Here is a 24524-nt window from a genome sequence, read left to right as displayed (position 1 = left end):
ATGGAAAACTTATCCCACAACCCCTCCTCCAAAACATCACCGATCCTCCTCTCCTAAACCACGACCTACAGCATTGTGGCTTCGATCAGTCTCCATATTCCCTTCCTCCCTCTCTTTTTCTTTTGGTACTGTTAAAGCTACACACGAGTAGTGCTGGTATCACTGTTGCCTATAAAGAGGGGTTTGTATGTTCTGGTCCCTAAGGAGCTGGGTGACCTTGACTCCATCATCCCTCTACATAGAGAGCAGGTCGGCTAGTTGCTATGGCTCCATGGCTGTCATGAATGGAACATTGTATGCGTGTGACATAAGAACCTCCCAAATCCATGGGTCACCCCACTTTGGAGTTGGGGGAACAGGGGGGTTTGTTTTAAAGAAATGTTGAATAAAGATAATTTAGAAAATGGGCTCCAGCACACTGCTCCCTCTGTAACCCCACCCCCCATTCTCCTCCACACACAATCCCCAAGGCTCCTCTGTGCATGTTTGTTTTGACTTTGCTCCCAGAATTGGGGGGACAGGGTGTTTTTTTTTTTGGAGGACTTTAAGATGCATGGCAGTGGTTAAGACAGACTGAACCAAAGACAGTCTAACTACATGAGATGGAGTCGTGCTATATTGTAGCTGTAGGCTGCATTGTTTCTCTATCTCGCAGCAGACAGTTGGACCTACTTGAGAATTCCTGTGGTTTACAAAAGAAAAAAAGAAAAAATCAGTAAAGGCTGTATAGAAGTTCTCTCCAGGCTTGGAGATGTTACTGAAATTTGCCACCTGTTAGCTCAAGTAACAAACTTCCAAAACGTAATTACTCAACAAATGTAGGTCTGTTTTTTTTCACGCAAGTATAGTGGAAAAACGTTACTCCTCAGTTTATTCCTTTTTTGTTTGTCCGACTGCTTGTACCATTTGGACATGCCTAAAGTAACATTTGCAGAACAGGTGTGCAGCTCAGCTCACACCTAACTGCTAATGCTAATGATCATTTCACAGTTTGTTAACGACTTGCAAATACCTCAGTAACTGTGGAGGAAGCACCAAATGGTGGCTTGCTCTGAAGTAGTTCATTATATTTTCGGTCATTAGCAAAGTCACACTGACACTGGGAAAGTTTGAAGGTATATGATTAAATCTTTCCAGTATCGGCTTATCTGCTTTTCTCTACCTTTTTCCTTTTAAAGGTTTTGTGCTTTACATCTACGTAACTATGACTCATGTGTTTGAAATGCAATATAGTACTCTTCAGAACTTCCTAACTCTTACAACCTGACCATTACCGCCCATTTCAAATGAACAAAAGGTAAAATTAACACAGGATCCAGTACTGAAAGCAATACTGACAAAACAAACCCACTCAGTCCCTTAGCTGACTTGAGAATGACTGTTTCCAGGAACCCAAAATGCTAACGTCATATAACTATTTTATAGTGAAACTTTAATGTGAAGAAATATGATTAAAATATAATAAGTGCTAGTATGTGAAGGTTTACACATTATATGCAGATTTAGCTCATGCCACATATACCACTGAAATATCTAGACACTTTTGGATGCGCCCTTATTTCCCAAGGGGTTGCCACAACGGATGAATCTGCATGTTTGATTTGGCACTGATTTTATGCCGGATGCCCTTCCTTTTCCCTTTTATCCAGCTTTGGGACTAGCATTAAGTACATTAGCTTGTGAGCCCCTGAGACTGAGTTTGTTTCCTCTGAGTGTTGGACCACAGATCTTTTGTGTGTAAGATGAATGGGTTGAAAACTACCGCATGGATCCTCTACACTACTTTTAAAAAAATATTATCATTAAATATGCACATACAGTCATGAATGCTCCACTGACTTTGAGGTAATGTACGATCACCAAAATATGACAGGGAAATGATGTAAAAATCAAGCACACATTGGTTAAAAGTTCAACATTATTTATTCCTTTTTATTCTTGGGCTACATTAGGTCATATATGTATTATAAAACGCATCCTCCAGTTTGGAGGAAGGAAGACGTGCTGAAGTGTTTACTGCTATATTCCCAAAAAATGAGAGGAAACATTGAAAACTACATCCAAAAAACAGGTTTTGTGAACAAACTTTGAGCTACATTTGTTTATATTAAAAGCATTTAAGCGACACTTGTTTTACTGCATATGACGGTAAAATATATACACATTCTTCATACTATAGCTTCATAATTTAACACTTAACATTCATTGTTTAAGACTGCATTTCAAGTGGCAAAGACACAAACTGGCAGCTTCAGAAAAAGTGATCAAAACTAACAAAAACTTTGTTTTTAATTTTCCCCTTTTTCAGCATAACGTGGAAGTAAGAAGTCAGACTGAAAATCTGCTGGTTTCAGTCCCTGGACCTGCAAACAGGTAAAATCAACCACGCAGCAGCTGTTCAAAGCAATGTGTGCAAGTACAAATATGAATGTGATGTTTTGCTCTGACGTTTTTAGCCTCGAAACACACAAAAGACTTCAAAGTACAATTACTGAGGAAAGGATCCCCAACATGAAAATGTAGAAGTTGTAAAAATCTCATATTATTAACTTGAGTTTATCTGTGTGTGTGTGTCATTTAGAAAATAGCTGGGTAAAACATTTAATTTAAAAGTATCCTGACAAATGTATCCTGACAAAATGAAGAAACACTTTCAACTTCAAGCCAACCTGTGTGACATAAAATAAGGAATTATAACTATGTTTGCTCACAGTGAACATCAAGACTACTTCTTGATGTTTTGTTTACCATTTACTGCATTGCTGCTTTAGTGTTGCTTGGTGTTACTTTAGGTGTTTTGTTCAGCAGAGTTTGTTTTGTTCATAAAACCTGACTTACTCATCCTTAACTTGCACAGTTTGTTACATATATGTGGCTTAAATCCAACATTGTGCTTTGGAAAAAGAAAGCAAAGCACTGTCAGACCACCTGTAGATGTGAGCAGTCTTGTGGACAAACTGTAAATGTTGTACGTTGACTTGTTCACTCCAGCAGCTGGCAGTTGTTCCTGGAGTGTAGCAGCAGTGTGAAAGCAGTAATAAAGATAGGGGTCTCCTTAGAGGCCTCAAATGGGGGTAGGCAGTAGAATGGAGGAAGAAGGGGGTGAGGGTGGTCTCAGGAAAAGTTCAATAACACAATCTCAAATGGGGGAGGGGAACAAGACAGAGTGCTGGAGAGGCGCTTCAGTTAATTTAAGTACTTGATCACACACCCTTGCCTGTCCTCTCACTGTTCCTACAAATATTTGAAGTGTGGCTGTTGCAACAATGAAAAGGCCCCTGAAATAGAGAGCAGAGCAAATAGAGACTGGATGGATCCAATGTTTGTCCAAGGTCTTAATAAGGCCACACTTCAAGTACCATTGAAAGCAAACCAAATAAACAGGAGCTGTTTGAGGGCAAACAAAGTGGCCGTGCGCTTCAACAAAATACGGTCTGGTTAATTTCCTCTCACTGCTACATGAAAATGTTTTTGATATTTTTGACAAAAGCTTTCTTTTAACTTAAACTGGTGGGGAATTTTAACTCGGAAAACTAAAAGGAGCATGTACAGTATACAAATCGAAAGGAAATACTTCCTGAGTGAGATGTGCATGGAGAATTACTAAGGTTGTGGAAATTTTACACAAACCATTACAGTGCTGTCTGTCACCATGAAACTAGCACGAGAAGTTTGAGGGGCCCAGGGACGAAAAAATAACCTTTCTCATCCTGCAGACCTGAATTCAAGTCCTCTGCCAGCAAAGCATCGCCTGCTCAAGTGTCTTTGAGAAAGTTACCAAGTCCTTATTAAATTAAATACGGGATAATTTTGCTTTTGTACAGTACATTTTATTCATAAAACTGTAAAAATACCCATCCCCTCAGTATAATATCCGTGCTGTAAGAAGAAACAAGGGCAACACGCCTCTGGATAAGCTCTGAGAAGCAGAGGAGTTTTCACTAAAATCCACCTTTTTGTCATTTTTAGGGTAATTGTTTTTGTTTGGATCTTCATAACCTTTAGTCGGGTCTGAAACAACGCTGTGGTCTCCTATGGAGCAAAGTTTGCTCATGTTCTCCTTGACCACTTCACACAAAGGCCTCTCCACTCCATCGCAAATGCAGCGGTTCAGAAGCATGCCGTTTGGGATGAACAGCATCTGCTGAATGGTGGCTTTACACCTGGAGGAGCACTTCCGGCCATTGAACAGCTGCCCGCAGTATGACATGTAGGCTGCCAGGGAGGTGTGGCAGTTGCTGTCTTCCTCGCAGCGCTGCCGGGCCTCCATGCACCCTATACCTCCGGCGTCCTTCGGGTGTCTTCGGGGCAGGCACGGCTCTATGGCCCGCTTGGCGTTGAGGCAGTCCAGATCTTGAGCGCAGTCGCAGGTCTCCAGATCTGGCCCACTGCGGGTGTGATTCAGCCTTATCAGCGCGCTGATGCAGTGGCTGGGGCATTGCTTTCTAGTTCCTTTGATGTTACCTTCACATGCTGTCATGTATTGATTGTATGCAAGTTCGCACTCGGGTTCGTCGTGGCACCGGAGAAGCGCCTGCCAGCATATTAGCTGTGCATCCAAGGCCACCAGCACCCACGGGAGAAGTGCCAGGGCGCTGCACCAACATTTCATGCTTGGATGGAGTTGTAGTTCGGTGACGTGCACTTTCTCCACCAGCACATTAGGATCAGAGCGACTCAGGCACAGAAACTTTCACACTGAAGTTCATACAAGTTTTCTTTTCATCCGAGAGTTTTCGCAACAGACAACCTGTTAACACCGCAGCTCTTTCAAAAATTCTCCACTCACTTTTGCACCTTGGATGAGTTTGGCTCCTCCCGGTGAGATTTGCAACAGTAGAAGTCAAGATCGGACTCAGGGGATTCACCACGCGTAGTTGCAAGAAACGGAAAAGTCAATTCGGGAAGCATGTCCGTTCAAAGACGAGAAATCCAAACTCCAAAGTGCAGTCTGTCTCCGCATCACCGGTGCAAATCTGAGGTGGCCACTGAAACGCGCCATTGGGCTATCTAAAGTTTACAACTCTAACTACAATTAATGTACACAACTCAGATATTACACTAGAACTCTCCTGCCATTGCTAGTTTCGATTCTTCCCGGCGCTACTACTTTTAACATCCATCCACGCATTCATTCCAAACTTGTTTTGTTTTTTTTAGTTGAGAGCTATTTCTCTCAGTCCCATTTTGTCCCGCTATGTGCGTCTTTGTCCTTCTTCTGGCTGTTACGCTTCACGGTCCGCCGAGCATTTCCCCACAACACCCCTCCTCCACGAAAAAAAAGAAAGAAAAAGTCGCGCCTTTCCCCCTCCTTCTCTCATTTACAATCCTGGCCACCGATTGGTCGTCACTGAGGAGTCAGCCGTGGGACCCATTTCCAGGCCCACAGCAGCACAGCTCTGAGCACAAATCCTCTCAGTATATGACGAGATAGGCTGGATGAAACTGTTTATAATTTTCCTTGTATGAAACCCAGGATCTGTGTGGTCCTCCTGTAGCAAAACATAAGTGAAAGGGGGAGGCAGGCAGGGGGAGCTTGCAAAATGCATTCCTTTGCAAGAAGCTCACATCTGCAACTTCACTGCTCCAAATTTCAGCGAAGAAAAACAAATCTGTTTCTCCGGAGCAAGGAGAAACCTCAGTGATGGCTTCCTCGCCGATGAGGATTTTCACTTAAAGGTTCTCGCTAATTGTCTCCCTCCCTCGTCTCCCCATTCTGCAGAGTTTTTTAAGCCTCGATTGATAGAGGAGAAAGGGAGAGAATAGTATTTTCTGGCCCGTTTCACCCTAATTGTGTCAGATTGGCCATGCGGTGGCCCAGTGTCTTTCCAGCCTGAAGATTGTTCACGCACTGCAGCCTATCAATAGAGAGGGGTTCAGCATCAATATATTTTACAGCTATTCCCTTTCACACCACACTTGAAAACTACCAATAGCCCAGGCGTTCCTGCCATTGAAATGGAAACGAGCTTTTCTAGCTTCAGGTCTGCCCTCACAGAGGGGCTGTGCCAGTTTTGCACAAACCACACTGAGCAGATGGGTGCCCAACCTGAAATCTGCAAGAATGCAAAAGAACTGATAGCATTCTGGTAATTATTGTAGCTCTGTGTCTTTAACAGGGACAGAGTCAGCACTGGAGCTGCAAGTAACACTTTAAATAGTAAATTTGGGCCTTTTTAAACTTTAGTTTAACTTACTTTAATTTATTTTAGTGTTAAATTAAAGTTTGGATGAAATTTATAAAGCTGTAACTGGCAATTATTACTTAAAACGAGTCTAAGTAAGTGCTAAAATATAATTTTGTTTTGTTGGGTTTATACACTAAAACCAGTTGATCACGTTTTGGACAAGAGCAGACATTTTAGAGAAAACATGCAGATCAACACACAAAAAGACAGCTAGTGCATATATATGAGATCAGTCAATTAAAAAAACTTTATTTGCATATCACTTTTCATGCAAATCACTGCAGTTCACTGTGTCTCACAGATGATTAACAGAGTATAATAAGTGAAAGCCACTCAAAATAAACTAAAAAGATAAAACATCATGGAAATAACATAAAGAAAATATTCTTTAAAGTAAAAGTATGCCAGTTAAATTAAGAGCAATACAAATAATAAATAAAATAAAACACAATGTACGGGAACAAGCCGGCTCTAATCTGTGAAAAATGCTGTGATGAGAGCAGTTAAAATGAAAGCATTAAAAATCAAATAAACCTACAACTTAGACACAATGAGGTAATAAAAACAAAGTAACTTCTTGAAAAGAACACTCAGTCAAAAGCCAGATTGAAGGCATATGTTTGAAGTTCAAATATTTCAACACTTCCAACTGCAGCGCCAATCTGAGCTAATGAAACCTTACCTACACAACAACAACGACGATGGCGACAACAACAACAACTGGTAATCATTAACAAATATATAATATAGCATAGAAAATTTTTAGGTGTAAATAGGAATAATCAAATGAGTTATGGGTTATTATCGATTATATAGTGCAATATAATTAAATTCTATTTTATAATCTAATGATATGAATGGTAATGCCTTTTAACAGTATTCATGATTAGTAAACATGATCAACTACACTAGTTTTAGTATATAAATTTATACTAAGGCGCTTTCTAAAATGAAGGAAGTGAACAAAAATAATAGTATATATGTAATAATAATAATAATAATAATAATAATAATACCTCACCAAAAACGACCATCCAGCCTTACATCCACCTTTTTAGATCTTCTTAACTGCTTTTCCAGTTCAAGGTCAAGAGTCAAGGGTCACAGGTGAACTTGAGTCTATCTCATCTGTAATAGGATGACATACAGGGTACACACTGGATACATCACCAGTCTGAAATGTAATTTTTGCTAAAATCCTCAGAGCACCCATTTATTGACCTGCAGTGACCCTTCCTTGTAAGAGGACAAAGTAAACGCAAACCATGCCATTAAAAAGCCCCCCACAGGATATCAGAGCCACCAGATTCCATGACTGTAGCAGTTCTCAGGTGGACACCATCCACTCACTCACTCTTTGGAATATGCAGTATGCCCATTTGACTCTACATTTTCCCCCATCTTTGCCATCCTTTGTCTTGTGGATTTTGCACCTTTGAACTCTCTGATGTGTGTATGCCCTCAACCACAATATAGAGTTCCCTCCATGAATCTGTCAACGGATTATTCTTGATGACAGTCTGATTACAGTGACATTTCTCAATCACTTGAAGAGTGACTCCATAATATGGTAGTTTACACATTTGCTAACAAGGAAAAGCTCCCTAGTTCAATCGTGGTAGGACCTGACCCCAAATCCCATCGGGGCTGGGTCAGGAAGGGCATCCAAATCAAATAAGCAGAGTTACCTGTTATGGTAACCCCCTTCCAAATAGCTGTTAAAAGTAGCTTCTGAGTCCTCGGATACTTACTGTCTTTGCTACAGGGATGAATGGACAGTAGTCGCTGTTCCTGTTGAAACAGTGTCTGTTTGAGTAGTTTTTAAGATTGAAGCTCCTGCTTTAAGTGCTTGGACCCTATTTCAAAGTCATGACTGCATTCATAGCATTCACATAGAGAATCATCCCTGAGCTAAAAATTATTACTGTGTGTATGCATGCTGTGAACTGGTGCATATGTGAATGCATTCATTGTGTTTCTCCACTTATTTGTTCGGGTTTTTCCTTTAAACTTTCCTCTTTCATGTGTGGATTACTTGACTCATTCGGTCAGCACACTGCTGCCAGAGATAATGAGGATGTTTTTTAGATTCATTTGAAATATTACATTCTGTTCTTAACATCTTTTAATACTAGTTTTAACGCTAATACTAGTTAATACAGCCCGGCTTTGACTTGTCAGTCACAATCTATGGGGCTCACCCAGAAGCCTCCCTCATGAACAAATCTGTAATTGTGAGTGTGTTTTTATCGCCCCCTGGTGTTCAAGCTGCTGCACATTTAACAACATGCACAAACGACACACTAAACCTCGAAGCCATTTAAACTCAAACACAGTAGAAATGAATTCAATTAATAAATAGAATATAATAAAAAAATTTATTGCAGTTAAAACGCAGAAGTCACTGAAATACTTTCCAACAGAATGACAGAGATACAATGAAAGAAAACAAAAAGGTCAAAGGAGAAAAACTGCGTGTCATGGTAGCCATTTCCTGAAAAATCTGGACCACAGAATGACACCACAGAAATCATATATATGTGTATATTGTTATTATTATTGAGTTATTGAATTATTATTTCAAGTCACAAACACTCATACAAAGCAAAGAGTTTTGCTTTATGGCTTCATTTCCCCCCATGAATATCGTCTCATGATGAAACATGACATATTCTAGTAGCTCTGTTTATAAAAGGACTTATTGCAACTTTTCTTCTTCTTCGTATTATTGAAATATTCTGAATATATAGATATATATATATATAATTGTGTATCTAACAGATGACAATAATCACTGTAGTGAAAAAATGTTGCCTCCGCTTTCATTCAGTAGTAGTGTGGCACCTACAGTGAGGAAATTAAAACTCATACAGTAAATTAACAAAATCTTTTTGGCCACAGTTTAAACTTAAAAGAAAAATATTAAGTAACACAAAGCGGGGAAAAAAAGTTTTTGGCCGTAGAACCATAAAAGGAATGAGATCGGGGACAGATGTGAGATCAAGCCAACATCACCTTCATCACCACTGCTACATAAACTGAACACTGGCAAAATGTAGCATATATGTAACATAACATCAACAGCATCCTCCCTAATGTCACCCCTACCTTCACACTTGGCTATTAATCAACAATACCACAGTAAGCCCACACTGACTGAGTGCTCTGTAACACTACGATGAGCACTCCCGGCTATAGGGTGAGTTTTTTTTTTCTGTTTTACAAAGACACCACTTGACGCATCACACTGGCTAAACAACACGAAATCCACCAGCACGAAAGAGCACTACTGAGACGGAGGGGTCAATGAGATGGAGGACAGGTCAAAGGTCACCTGATGGTTGACAACACTGCAAGACCCAGTGAGTTGATGGAAACAGAATGACTCGCTGTTGACAGTATAGGCAAACAGATACCTGTACATCTAACAGAACATAAATACTTGAATGCGGACTCTGTATTTGGATTTATACACACACACACTGTCGTTACACATCTGGACATATTTGTGCCTTTTCCTTAATGTTGGTCAGAGTGTTATCAACACAGGCTTTGGCATACAACTTGTAAAGCATTTACATTTCTTCTAACTGAGCAGCTTTTATTCTTTTAACCTATAAATGCAGCATATGTGCAGAAATACTTCCAGTATAGTTGATATTGATGCTAGGTTAAATTTGGGAACACATGAATTACACGTAGCAAAACTATCTGGACTTTCAGCAAGACATCATCTGTGCTTGCTTGGTAATTATTAATGGTTTTTAATCGAACAGGAAAGAAGAAAAGAAAAAAATTGAAACTTCTTCCAAAAATAAAAAAAAAATCAATAAGGCTCGTCTTTGTAAAAAGTAGCTTTTAGATTTCGGAGCTCAAAAGAAGACAACCTTGTACGGACATCCAAGGCACACTGAAGTACAGAAAAATCTAAATGATATGTCTATGAGAATATTTAAAACTGATGCAGCAACATTAGCAAGCTACTTTTGACCAAGATCAGCCCATTTCTACCATGTTGCGCATTTGTACATGAAAAATAAACAGAGCGAGCTTTTATTTTATTTTACCTACATCAACTCCCCCAAATTTAACATAACACAGCAATTAGTGTCAGCTTTGTTTATGTGTGCTTTCATTCCAATGAAGCAGCTGATCTCACTGATGCGCTTATTGAAAGTGCACGTGTTCATCACTGAAATCAGTTGCTGTGTGTTTGGAAGCAAGAAAATCCTGCACACACACACACATACACACCTGCGACCTCTGCTGCAGAATCACATTGTGTTATCACAGGTCACATGAGGTACAGAGAGCTGGGGAGGTTATAGGGAGTAAAGGATTTAATACACTGGAAAAACCTTTCTCAGAGGTGAAACTGCTCTAAGGGCAGAGCTATTTTAATTGGCTAAATCTCAGTGAGAGGAGCCACATTTTTGGCTAATTGGCAATTTATGTAAAAATATGCATGGCATTCATGACCTTTTAAGATATCGGGAAGTCAAAAGGCAAACAAATTAAGCCGTTTCACCTGGTTGTCATTGTGGCTAGAATTGTATTGTAGGTTTGTAAGATGTAGCCAAGATATCGTACTATAAGGCTTCTGTTTAACTTTGCACGACCAGAAAAAACTGTTAATATGTGGCTCTGCCAACTGACATTCCACTACAGCAATGAGAAAATGTCTACCCCCGGAGCAGCTCTGCCTCTGAAAATATTTGTACAAGAAAAACTCTAATCTCCTGGGCTTGGAGTTGGCCAGATCACATCAGACTGCAATTCTCCGTCTGCTTTTTGAGGTCTTCCAGTGTGGCCTGGGCTTTGTCTTTCAGCTGGTCGATGTCCACATTCTGGATGTTGGACAGCTGGCCCAGCACCGACTGCTTGTGTGCTTCCTCCTCGTTGTCCTCGGCGATCATCTTGGCAAGCTCTGTGGGCAGCACCACATCGTCCCCTGCCTGCTGGATTTGGGTCTCATCCATCTCATTCTGAGGTGGACACACATGGACAAAGATAATATATATCTGACGTATAGCCATGTCCACCAGGACCAACAAGAGAAAGGACAAGCTCTTCCATGGCTTGGAAAGCATAAGAATATGTGATCTTCTGTCAAATAATAAGAAGTAATAATGATGCTCAAGGTCACCTTACATCATGAAATTAATGAATCAGTAACACTTAAATATTCCAATAAGAAAGAACATTACTCAGCAATTGATTAAAAGTAGTATTAACATAGTACTATTATTCCTATTGCCTATTCACGATACAGATTTTAAAGGGGAGGATTATCTTTACTTTCTTTAGATTATTGGATATTTCAGTTAATTTACCTTTGGTAGTCTGTACTTTTCCCGAAAATGAGTTCTAACTGTGGCTCGCTCAGCTTTCTTCTGAGCGTAATGAGCTTCTCGTTCTTTTCTGCAAGAGAGGACGAAAAATATTTTGGGGGCACAATTGAAAAAGTGAAGCTTAGGTTCCAACCAGAGGTGACTATATAAATATATACATTTTTAATATGCGCTTTTATTTAAATGAGACATAGAAAATGCAAATGTTAACTCCAAGATCTTTACTTTTGCAGTGGGTATCGCACCAAATATTACAAACCAAATATGCCGTAAAATAAATCTGGTACTTCTCTAAAGTCAAGTGAAGTTGCATCTCAGCTGTAAAATAAACATAAGGCTTCTGCTGAATCTGGATCATGGAGGCCTTGGAGCCTAGCGTTACCCCGTGTCCTCCTAACGCTAACTACAGGGCATACAGTGAACAGAAGGTGGAGCAGCAGCAGTGCCGCCATGGGGAGAAAAGCAAGACATGTTTTGCTTATGCTTATAAACCCCAGATGCAGCATCCTGACAGTCCGGCTTTCCTCTGAGGGATTTCAGTTTTCTCGGGTTGTGGACTAATAGATCTGCACTCATTACCACTCACATGCTGTCAGTCTGTCCTGTACTTACTAACTTAAGCGGTACAGCATGGTCTGCCTGATGAGCCTCATTCATGTTAAATACCTTAAGTCTGTAAAGGAAAACCTGAAAAGAGTGAGTTACTCTGCAAAACAGGTAGTTAAACCAAATACATAGGAAGTACTGAGACATTTAAAAATACTTATCTTGGTGAAACTGAATGTTGGGCCATATCAAATGTCTTTTAGCCTACTTACATTTGTCTCTTAAAACTCTTAAAAACAGTCCATTATACAGTGTATGAGGCCTCCAGCAGAGGGCAGGCTGTAGGCTCCTGGCAATGCCTTTGCCATTCAGTGTCACTGGAATATTTATGGCTTTAGTGTAATTCGTAATTGTCCCCCATCATTTGCTAAATCAGCTGATATGCCTCTTACAAATTATGAGTCAACAGATATAATCCTTTACAATTTTGTGTGTACAGCCCAAGGTTGAGCATAGCATGATTACAGAAACAAAAAGCAATACAAACACAAACATTGTGGATGATTTTAATCAAAGCAAAGCTACAGTGAAAGAGGCTGCATTGCATGCCTAAAAGGATTAGATCAGCAGCATCATCTAAAAGCAGAGGGACACTCCAAGACCAGCGGCATGGTTCAAAAAGTGTCTGTACCCAATGTGTCAGGGGAAGGTCGTTTTATGTGGCGTTGCAGCATTCATGGAGGCGTCCATGTGAGCCTGAGTTCACTTCATATCAACGTGAGTAGGCCAAACACCGAAGGGCCATGTGGTGCTCACTTGCAACCAATGACCGGGGCTTTGTGCCTTTCTTTCTCAAGGGCATCAGATGACCGGGGTCGTCTCTGTGGTCTTCGCGTTGAGGGTAATAAAATGTGTGTATGTGACACGTCAGCATCGCCAACCCACCCTCACAAACCATATTCTGCTTCATTCTGAGCAGAACGAGCTTCTCAGTGACCTATGCTCGTGTTCAGCACCTCTGACTAATAACTCGCCTCCGAAGAAGGTCACATTATGACGGAAGAGCATTAAGCATCTCGTCATGCCTCCTATGGAGCTCAGTGGGCTGAGCTGAGTGTTAATACTGCTAGAGTTAGGACTTCACCTCCCACTCATTTTGAAAATGTCTGCCCATGGTACAGTGAAACACTTTGGATAGACGTGTTAGATGATGAGGACGATACATTTGGATAATTTCCTTTTAACAACAGGACAGTATGTAGTGCTGTTTGGGTTCTGAACAAACTTGCAGACAGAAACCAATAAAATCAGGTTTATTTGTCTTGTTTTTCTGCAAAAACCAGATCTGAATCCCTATCCTGGATTATTTATAGTAGCTTATTATATGACGTGGAGTTCTGCTCTGAGGATCACACTAATCAATAGTGAGTTGCTGTCTCCTGGGTGAACTCTGCCAAATGACCTTGTTGTTGCCTTATATTCTCACCTAGTGCACTCTGAAATTAAACTACATGATAAATATAATAATAAAACAGCGTGTAAAGAATGAACTTTGGAAGGTGAGGTGAAGGTGATAAGGGAAAGATTGAAATGATATAAAGTGGAAAAAATCAAGTGAATTACAACAATTTAAGTCAAAGGCAATATTTGACATATTTTTGCAGGCATCCCCTGGCTTTAAATCACTGTCATTTTGAATAGTTACTTCTGTATGATTATAATGACGATGATGAGAGTCGGTTAAAAGCCGAAACTAATTTGTATTATTGTTGGTTATTTGCCCTCTAATAATCACCACTTTAATTACCACACAGTCCGCTCCATTATTCAGCCGCACGCACAGCATTAGGAACATTTTTTGCCACAGGCACGAATCCCTGTAGACATTTCCGTGGAAGAATGATTCCAGGAATCCCAAATTAAAGACGGCGCTACACATTTTTGCCGAAGCAAAGAGACGGAGAGCTCCCTGGGCGAGAGGAGCAGCTGCGCGTGGAGTGTTCATATTATTGCACTGGTGCGTAAAAAAAGCGCGTGGCGCACTGGGGGCTTTCTGCTATTTACACAGAAAAACACACTGTTTAAGCATGCCACGTTTCCACCCCCTCACCCCCGACACACAGGCTTTTTTCATCACAACTTTACAATCAGAAACTTCAATCATTGGCTTACTTTTCCTCCTCTAACTGTTGCTGATATTGTTCAAATTCCTCTTGAGTCATTCCCTGCGCGGCGGCGTCTGATTTCTCCCCTTCGGATTTCTCCTCCGTCAGTCCTCCTGTCAGGTTCTTCAGCTGTCCTCCCACCACGTGTTTTACCATGAAAGCCATAGTTGCGCTTTGGAGAGTCCTCGATTTGTTCGGTTAAGAAGTTGAAGTTGCGATGCGCTCTTGGGCAGAGTGATGATGGGCAGATATCAACCAAGTGCCGTTTAAACGAGTATGAGACTTGTAACTTTCAAAGGATGACTAAGAGCAGTCAAAGCGTAAAAAGTAGAAAATAATTCCGACGATGCGTCGAAGACCGAGAATTTCAGCACCACTGGCCCTGGACAGCTCCGTGCCGAGAAGGATGGAGAGGAGCTGCTCAGCTATGAGTCAACAACTTTGGCGCTGAACTCTACCAATCCTGTGACTCCGTCCGCAGCCACCACTCCCTCCACCCAATCCCAAGCACCGCCGGACTAGGTGTGCGCTTGCACAGCGCGCGTCGGCATCGTGGGCTGCGCGGGATCCCGTGATTCGCCGTCTGATTATAACTTGCAATGGATTCAGACAGATTTCCGGAGGGGGTGTGGGGGGACAAACAACACGTGACGAGCCACAGTATCTCCTGGCTGTTTTGGTGCCTTGGTCTCTGTCAGGGTCATCTGCGCGCTAGAGCCTACTACAGAGTTTGTCAGCAGACAAACAGAGTATTAATTGCAAATTAGTGGGATGGTTGTCTGTTAACCCACGGCATTAGCTTGGTTTGTTGGTCTAATTGCTTAGAAATGATGAGTCCTCTCTGTCTGCTGCACATGAATAGGCTCCATTTCCAACAAGATGAGTCTGTGTACGTTGCATGGGCAGATTCAGCACCCTTGTAAATATCCATTCTACTTGTGGACTAGAGTTGGTAAATTTGTCTCCATTGCATCACAGTAATACAGAACAGTACTGTACTGATCCAACGTCTTGCAAGTGAGGTTGTAATGTCAGTATTTTGTGCTTGTTTGGCTGTGTTAGTGTGTCTTTGATGGGGCAGGCGGGGTAAATAGTTGAACTTCCATGAGCAGATAATGCGTTTTAGTGAAAGGCTGGCTGCTTCTTGAGGTTACTGGAGATGACGTAGCACTCAACTAGAAAGCCTCATTTCTAAAAATATGACCTACATGTGTGTGAGGGATGCTTTAAATCTCTCTTCCTGTGAGATTCTTGACATCCAAAGTGTGAAAAGCAACTTTGATCACAAGTCAACAACTCCAGTGTCCTGATCCTCGCAGCAGTCTGACACCGAGCCTGGCCTACTTTCCCCATCCCTGTGGATCAGGAGAGACAGAGCCCGTCTCAGTGTCTTTTTGTCACAGGCTTAGCAAGGCCCTGTTAGCCTATACCTGCCTTGCTTAAAATCTCCCCCTAACTTCAAAGCTGCCATTGGTGAATAGATTGAAACGTAACATAGTGAATAAGATCAAAACTGTAATCTCTGTGAAATTAAATAAGAAGAAAGAATTTGCCTAGCCAGCATGTTTCAACATCAATTTATATCCTTTGGCTTTTGATATTCAAACCCAAGGGATCTGTTCCAAGTGCAGGTCCCAATCACTTTTTTTCTGGATTATTACTTAGCCCTGACTACAGGTGCTCTAGCAGGAGGTTTTAATCCAAGATAACATATATGACATACATAGCTCAATGCTTAAACTCATACATTTCTGTAAAGATTGACTACATCCCTCTCTTGAGGACATGTGGTGGCTGAGCTTCACAGAACAATCACAGCAGCGTGAAAAAAAAAGAGCCGAGGCGGCGTGTTTATTGGCAAGTACAACAAATTATGAGAAATACACCAGCTGTTTTCACACCATACTTGTGATGCTCTGTCATCACTGCTATCACCCAAGTTATGAAGACACAGAGAGACAGTTTTTCAGTATTTTCTATGTTGTCCTGTGCTATGTTTGTGGTATTTCTGTGCTCCTCTTCAGTTTGCAGTTCAGTCAGCTTTGGCTACCTGCCATTGTCCAAAAACACATTGGGTTTATTGGTGATTCTGAATTGAGGTATGTGGCTGCTTTTCACTCCGTGTCAGCTCTCAATTTTGGTTTACAAAGCGCTATGAATTCCAGTAATTCATAATTCCAATGCTAGTTTGTTGGTTATTAATGTTGATTTTTCTGGGTCCAGAACTGATTTGATAGCATGTAGCTCAAATCACAGCAAAGCACTATTTTGCCCTAGACGGTTCGATTACTGATGAAACTACAGACAAGTACAAATTGAAGGAAACACAATCATAAAGCGTCTCATTAAGGCGTTGGGTTACCAAATGTCCCATATTATCTTCAATGCTGATACCCGAGGTATCCTGCAATCTACCAGCCAAAGCAGTTATAACGCAGAAATAGAGGCCCCCAAAAAGCAAGCCTACTGAGAGTATAGACCACCAGCTTTCCAATGTGTGGAGGTGTTAAACACATCAGTCCAGAATCTCTCATAGGTGTTCATGTAGTGGGTTGAAAGCTGGTGACTGTGAAGGTCAAAACATGAAAAAAACACTAATTCAAATTAATGTTTTGTTGTAGTTTGAATGTGATCATTCACAGCAACTTCATATTGATTTGTTGTGACCATAATGGCTCAGTCACACTAGAGTAAAAATAGGATGGCAACCTTCTGGCGACTAGCAAAAATTAGTGGTTGCTTTTTGATTGCATTGAATTTGAGACTGAGACTGAGCATACAAGGCCCTTAACCTCTTGGTGAACACTTTTAAGTGACAATTGCAGAGGTCACTTAGTGGGAGGCAACCTGTATCCAAACAGTCTCGCTCCAGCTCAGACTGTCTGGACTCATTCTCACACAGATTGGTGAAGGTCTACAAATAGCTGCCATCTAATTTATAAATGCAGAAAGATTTTCCAGCACACTGTAACCAATCTGAGTCAGTCTGTGCAGATGAGTGTAACTTGTCTGTGACACATCTCTTTGCAATACGAGACTCAGTTGATTGCCAACTGATTGCATTCAGGTTATATTTCTTTATAAAAGCGAGGTTATGTCATTTTGTAGTTGAACCACTGTCCTGTAGCAGCTGTGCCACTATTTGTAGCAGAGTATCCATATTTCTGTTTTAAATCTATGACATTGGGGCTGGACTCTGAATGCAAGAAGTTAATGTGAATTTCTATTTAATGATCATTTCTGTGTCAACAGATTTCATAGATTCGGGATTATTTTATGTAATAAAAATAATAAATAAGGTAATAAAACTGCAAGTCAAATATGGTCTCCCACTACTGTTGTCTCTTCTGTGACTGTAGCATGGAAAGTCCCACTAGAGACAACAGTGGTAAGAGATTCAACCTCAGGACCGCCTCAATGTAGTGGTCAACAGTTCAGTTTATTCTACTGAGAGAACTGACAGAAGTTCAGAAGATTCCATAGCAAAAGGTGTGTCAGCATATATATTGTTATCCAGAAAACCTGTATAGCTGCATGTAGATATTATTGTTTATTCATACTTGGAGTATATACACGATCTACAAATGTTCATGAATTTTTTTAAGCGCTGTGTCCTGCAACTTAAGCAAACTGGAGAGAATATTAGCACTAAAGAAAAGCCAAACTATGTCAACACTGAATCCTGTCAAAATTCTCTTGAAAACAAAAGGAAGCAAAAATGTGGTTGCTGTTTCAGTAAAAATATCTCAAATCAGAGGCTGTTATCAAGCCTTCACTTAGAAAATAGAAACATTAAGAAGGACTTAATCAGCTGTATTTGTTAAATAAGAGCATGTGGGATTGAAATGAAACACTCTTAGTCAAATGGAGGAAAACAACATTACTCACAGTTCCTGATTTAAAAATAGACTCATGTTAATGCTCCCTGGCTCCTGCCGGTGCTCAGTTCGTATTACTGCCTACTCAGATTTGACTGATGTTTCATTGTACAATGGAAATCAATCCCCAAGGTCTTTGTAAGACGTATTTGAAGCATACATGCTTTATATATGTACGCATAAATGCATGCATAGCCTCTACACAGATGTTTACCGTAAAATTCATGCGTGGTTGCACACGTTGCTCAAACATCTGTGGTACAAAGTCCATATAGTAAAGTCTATAGCAAAGAAAAAACACTTTAGTAAAATGAATGTGGAGTAGGGATAGTATTTGGTCTTTCATTACAAATAAGAAGAAAATTTCAGGCAGCAGTAAGAAAAGGTTAGACAGGCGTGACATAATGTGATTGTCGTGATCACGGTGCGAGTGAACATAACCGAAAGCATCACGCTGGCTTCCACCCAGTCACACTTCCAGTCTGGTTACACTTGATCTTTCAGGATTAGGAGGCTGTGTGGGATTGGGAGAGATGGGCTTATGTACACCATCACTCACGCTCACTGATCCTCAGCAGCCGAGTGTTACACCTTTGTTTCTCCAGACAAGGGATTAGACTCATCAAACGAATGTGCCCTGCAGCAGACAATATGCACATTCAGGGAGTTTTTAAATGCACACAGGCAGAGATGACGCCATTAGCAAGTTACTCGGAGGCCTGTCTTAAAGAAAGCTGTGGGCGTGTTAGTGTGTATGTGGTGCCCCCCTCGTGAGATGACAAATATCACGCTAATCCCATTAGAAGTGCAAAGTGCTCTGTGTGCTCAGTGACAAAACTATTTTTTTTTGTATCAAGCAAGCATCTGACACTATTTGCAAGAATTTGTTTTTGTTCTACCTGCATCAGGGGTGGACCAGAAATCAAAACAGACAAGTGGGGGTCGCAGAATCATGGAATCATATGGTGGAAAAGCAAGTCACCCCAGGGGAGGTGGTTTGATGCACTGCAGGCTGTCTAGAAGGTGTTGAACTACACCACATGTCAGCATGGCAGCTGTCCCAACAGCTAACATCAACTACTTCCACATGACATGAATATTATGGCCTTTTAAGAAACCATTTAAACTTGATGCTTAAATCTACACAGAGCCCGATCTGTATCAGTTCAGCCAGGCAGAAAATTTGGATTTTATTTGCTCAGGTTGTCAGAGATAGATATCTCCCTCTGGGATTTCTGCCTTTTCCCAAATACAGTGGAAGCAGATGGAATTTTGTTTGTGGGGCTTGCAAAAAAACAAAAAACAACAACAACAAAAATATTGCCTTAAAAATTTCAATGAAATATCTCTTTCCAGAAACTGTGCCTCAGCTAGATTGGATGAGCCACAGAACAGATTGCCAACCATTTTCAGAGAGACTGTTTCTTCAGTAGAAAGTAGTTCAGATGGAAAGGGTTGACAGGGAAGTCTGTGGATTATCCAGGGTAATTGGGACACAGTTTTTGGAAAGCGATGGAGATTTTTTCTAAGTTTCAAACACCTCAAAAGAGATGGACTGGTCCAAGTAGGATGACAGAAATATTCGAGACCAAACTCGAGCTGACACACCCTCCATGGATTCATATCGATCTCATACCTGCTTGTAACAATACCACAAACCGCAAAGGGTAAGTGAGAAGAAATGGCCTACTTAGATGCTTTCCAAGCATGTTTTACCATCAGTGAGCAAGATATTATTATAAAAATCATTCCGTAAGTCAGCTTCAAGTATTTTTTTTCTTACAGTTTTACTCACATTACCAGGATGTGCCATGTTGTGTGAATGTGAATGAAATCATTCAAATCAGCGGATGTGTGCTCCCTGCTTGCATTTCGACCTCGTGACAAAGTATTCTTTGTGCGTTCAGTAGATTTCATAGAGTCCCTTCGAATTTAACATGAATACGTTTGCATGGGCACAATGGCCAGGAAATGAGTCATTCAGAGAGAAGGAAAATGCTGTATATTGATTACGAAAAGCTGAAAGCAGGAACCAAGGCTGGAATTCTCATTACATACTGGCGTGGTTTAAAGTGTGAAAAGAAGCCGCTAAGAGACACACTCGGTGACAGAATTCACAGCAGAAGGAGGCGCAGATCAAAAGTGAGAAAGATGAAACACAAATGTTCAGAGGATTCAAACTGAAATAGGTTGTGAAATTGAGTGTGAACAGAAAAAAAGGACTCAAAATGTGTGCAGCTGCCTCCAAAACTGCAAGCACATTTGAAAATTAGGAAGATAATTTATCACAGGGAGTGTGTAAATCATTGTGATTACTGTTATGAAAAAGTATGTCTTTTGCAGACATATAAAAGCTGAAACCCTTTCGATACAAAGACAATGCCAAAGTATTTCAGCCGATGCTGCTGAGAACACCATCTGCTTAAACAGCCTCACCTAATGACAATAGAGAGTTAAAAACAGGACGTCAAACATAATTGCAACTCTGACAGTGGAAACTCTCACCTGTTCTCACCCGTCTAAGAGAGGCACCAAAACCTCCTAAAAAGCAATTCTGCCAAAGAAATAGCTGTCAGGGTGCCTCTGAATATCTAGCCAGTCCACAAAAACTCTGGCTGTACTGTTTTTTTCGCAAAAAGCCATAGAATCCCTATTACTATTACTATTTGGTGTTCATACCTCTTATATTGCATGTTAGTCAGTCCAAGGTCTAAGTCATTATTGGTGATGACCCTAACCCTATATCTATCTATCTGTCTAGCTATCTATCTATTTATCAATCAATCAGGCATCCTAGTAAGGCATCCTAGTTAGATACCTGAACCACCTCAGCTAGCTCCTTTTGCTGTGGTGGAGTAGCGGCTGTACTCTGAAGACCTCACCATCAGGAAGCTTATTTACACTGCTTCTATCTGTAGTCTCAGTCTTTCTTTCACTATCCACAGCTCATGACCTTAGGTAAAGATAGGGGATTGCTATTTTCTCTTTCATGCTCACCTCTCTCTTTGCCACGACAGACCATCTGGATCACTGCTGACGCACGTGACAGAGTGTACCAAATGTTCTCATAGACATCTCAGGTTATTACAGTGAGACTCAGTGTGAAAAAACAAAAAAGAAACAAGAAAATGCTTCTGATCACACTACTGATCTCATGAACTGCCTCACAGGCTTAAGCACTGTGGGATCTTGAAGACACTTCTGTGTGGTCTCCAGTGATGATCCTCAAGATGAAAGTCTGCACAAATCTGCACAAATCTGAGGTCTGTGGTGTAATCTGAGATACATACACATGTGGTTCTCTAAAAGACAGTCTAAAATTGAAATCGGAGACAGTTTTTGTTTTTTTATTGGTGAAGTTTTGGAACTTTTTTTTTTCTTCCTTGCACGTGGCCTGCAGTACATTTCTTAACACACACACAAGTCATGTTTGAACAAGTGTTGTTTCATCCCTGTGCTGTGCTTTTAACTGCTGCCAACCTGTTTAAACCCACATCAAATGCAACCCCTATCTCTATATATGCACCGACTAGTATTAACATTAGCATGCTCCAAGTCTTTGCATTCAAATGCATGAACTTGTATTAGTATAAGTAGCTCTGCTGGCTTTAAACCTTATAAGCATAGCGGCTTTATTGCCTTGCTTGGCTACCGAGTAGGCCGAGTCGTGCATCAGATAATTAAAAAAAATGTCAGGATTTGTATCCATATTTAATTGCAGTTAAAATGACCCTTAGTTGTTCAGTTCTTATATAAACTTAAAGTGAAGATGAAATGCTAAGTAAAACTCAGATATTAGCATGTTACATAAGGAAAGTAGCCATTTTAAAAGTGATGTTAGAGACAGAGAGAGGATGGCAAGCAGCAAAGATCACAGGTCAGCTCTGAGTTCACATTATGAGCATATGGCTGGCTGCTAAGCCTGCTCAGGCGCTGTAATGTCTCTACTTATTTCCGTTTTCTTTCCTCTCATGCTTCTTTACACCTCTCCTTTGCTGCTCTCACACACTTGCCTTACTCACTCTCATTCCCCTCTACTAACCCGTCCTTCTTATCCACCCCTCCTCCTTCCCCTTTCCTCAACCCCACCGCTCCTTCAAATCCCTACCATCCTTCCTCCATCCCTCCCCCTTCCCTCGTCTCCCCTGCCTGATTTAGACCTCTTGCCTGAGAGGAACATCAGAGCACAATGGGTTAGTGCTGGCTGAGCTTAAATGGAATGAGAAAACTGGAAAATTCTCTTTCATGAATAGATGCAAACAATCGGCAGTGTGAGGGTGAACGGGGCAGAGGAGCATGGGCTGGGTAAGTAAGAAGAGTGAGATGAGGATGGAAGAAAAATGGCTGATGAGGTGGCTGAAGATGGGTGAAGGTCAAAGAAGAAGGAGCAGGGAGGAGTGACTGAAACTCACCCTAGAAGTCATTTTGACAACAAATTGTTTCCTGACATTTGCAACTTAATATACTGTACTATTAATATACTGCACATAATCTTGTGTTTGTGTAAATGGTATTTTTAGGGGAAAGGTCCTCAAAGTACACATAAGCTATCAACATTTCATGTTGAGTTTGAGGTTTTAAAGCTTTGAAAGGATTTTCTTCTTAGTGTCTTAGTAAGGAAGTCAATAATCTTCAAATATATTTACTTCTTTAATTGAAACGTACTTAATAACTTTCCAAAAGTATTAGTTAGATGCCAGTTAGCAGTGTTAAAGCGCTAAAACCCAGTTGAATTATCTTATATGTGATAAATGTTCTTCTGTGTCAGTGGAGTTTGTCTGGGATTAATTTATGCTGTTACCAGATTTAATTAAGAGACTCACAACCATACAATATCAACTTGTCAATTGCAAAATGGACCCCTGAAGGATAAAGGACGCCGTGCTTTGTTGTTTCCTTTTGACTTTAATATGAACCATAACTCCCAAAGTGAGCAGTGTGCTTCAGTCACTAAGATTTAAAACTAAGAATTGAGACCATAAATCTGTCAGGAAAGTGTTTACTGAGATCAAAGGTCAAGGGAGTTTTAGGAAATTTTTCATAGACTTCTGAACAGTCTGACTGTTCAACATGAGGAGTTGCCTCCTTCCCAAGGTTGGCCGAGCTGTTAACAAAGGAACAGTCAGTTTGTGGACTCCATCACTCTACTGTGTTGGGTATAAATGTCTCTGAAACATAGCAAAGCATACGAGGTCCAGTTTAAAGCTGGAGGGCAGATTTTCTTATCTTTGGTGTTGCTGAGTTTGCCAGTGCATTTCTTCTTTTTAAGAATGTAACACATTATTGATTTGGCCACTCCTGAAGTGTTTGCATTCTCTCTCTGACAGATTTATTTAGTTTATTCAGTTAGTCTCTCTCACTTCCACTAACATCACTTTGGGTAAACAAAGACAAATACAATACAAATACAAATTCAACACTTTGAACCAATTTCAGATATCATGTTTGCATCATTTGTCATGAAATTACAAGAAACAGTCCTTACCTGGGCATGAAACTGCTTGTCAATTAGTTGTCGAATTAATTTTGAGCTGCCAACAATTGAGGGGCAGGGTTATGTATGAAAAATTATTGTGATTCCCAAACACTTATAAAAAAAACCCCTCAAATTGTGTGATGGAAAAATCTAGGAAGCATCAAAGAAAATTACAGCTGGGAAAAAAGGGAACAACGGCCTTAAATAAACACAAAATCACTGTTGTGGCTTTGGCTCATTGAAGAATGCTAAAACATGAGAAGAGACTGATGACACACAGGAATGGAGACAGCTTTGTAGCTAACTATTACCTTATTACTCTCTTAGTATTGTGGAAATATTTATATATATAATTAGTATGCATCATAAGTCTTATGTACTACAAGTTTCTCTGTTACTGGCAAATTCTGGGAAATAAAGCTTTCCGAACTCAGACAATACATCTGGATCTAGAAGGTGTAAATGCATGCAAATGTACTGGGATGCAATTGCCAGACAAGTTGTCAGACGGCACAGAATCAGTCTCACAATCACTTAATCGGCACTTTTTCCTCATAAAGCTACAGGTAGTAGGAATAACGTTGACTGACACTGGGGTGAAAAAAAAAAAAAAACACAAAACAAAGCAAATTTTGCACAATAGCACAAACAATATTCACGACACTGTATTAGCAATTACAGATTGCATGTTAATTCCAGGTGCAAATGAAACACCAATGTCATCTGATTAAACTTTCTTTCATTTCTACCTATTTGCATTAATTTTCTACCTAATATTAACCATTAAAACTTGGTGTTCCTTGATTTCATGTCATTAGTGTGGTTTCCGTCTGCAAAAAGGTTCTACAAACCCACAGTACAATCCTCAGCAGACTCATTACACATTATATAGCCTGCTGTGTGCATACTTTATATCCCCT

The 24524-nt window shown here is 40.5% G+C and overlaps 2 protein-coding genes across 2 annotated transcripts; both read right to left on the bottom strand.

The window, feature by feature from the left end:
* Positions 1–1904: 1904 nt before the first annotated feature.
* LOC147338639 (growth arrest-specific protein 1) lies at positions 1905–5409 on the bottom strand. The gene has a single exon (XM_086315376.1). It carries the CDS (start codon positions 4610–4612, stop codon positions 3863–3865), a length of 750 nt encoding a protein of 249 aa, XP_086171502.1. The 5' UTR covers positions 4613–5409; the 3' UTR covers positions 1905–3862.
* Positions 5410–8547: 3138 nt separating this feature from the next.
* On the bottom strand, positions 8548–14779 carry cplx3b (complexin 3b). Its single transcript, XM_086315246.1, has 3 exons — positions 14258–14779; positions 11522–11609; positions 8548–11173 (listed from the first exon to the last, which is right to left on the bottom strand). Exons 1-3 carry the CDS (start codon positions 14413–14415, stop codon positions 10949–10951), a joined length of 471 nt encoding a protein of 156 aa, XP_086171372.1. The 5' UTR covers positions 14416–14779; the 3' UTR covers positions 8548–10948.
* Between the last annotated feature and the right edge of the window lie 9745 nt (positions 14780–24524).

This window comes from Aulonocara sp. 'chitande type north' Nkhata Bay, linkage group LG1 (assembly GCF_057382095.1).
Source record: "Aulonocara sp. 'chitande type north' Nkhata Bay isolate Kocher_YH1m ecotype deep benthic linkage group LG1, A_spYH_male_GT1.1, whole genome shotgun sequence".
NCBI lineage: Eukaryota > Metazoa > Chordata > Actinopteri > Cichliformes > Cichlidae > Aulonocara > Aulonocara sp. 'chitande type north' Nkhata Bay.
The sequence above is the reverse complement of the archived record's forward strand: the minus strand, read 5'-3'. Positions and strand labels throughout refer to the sequence as shown.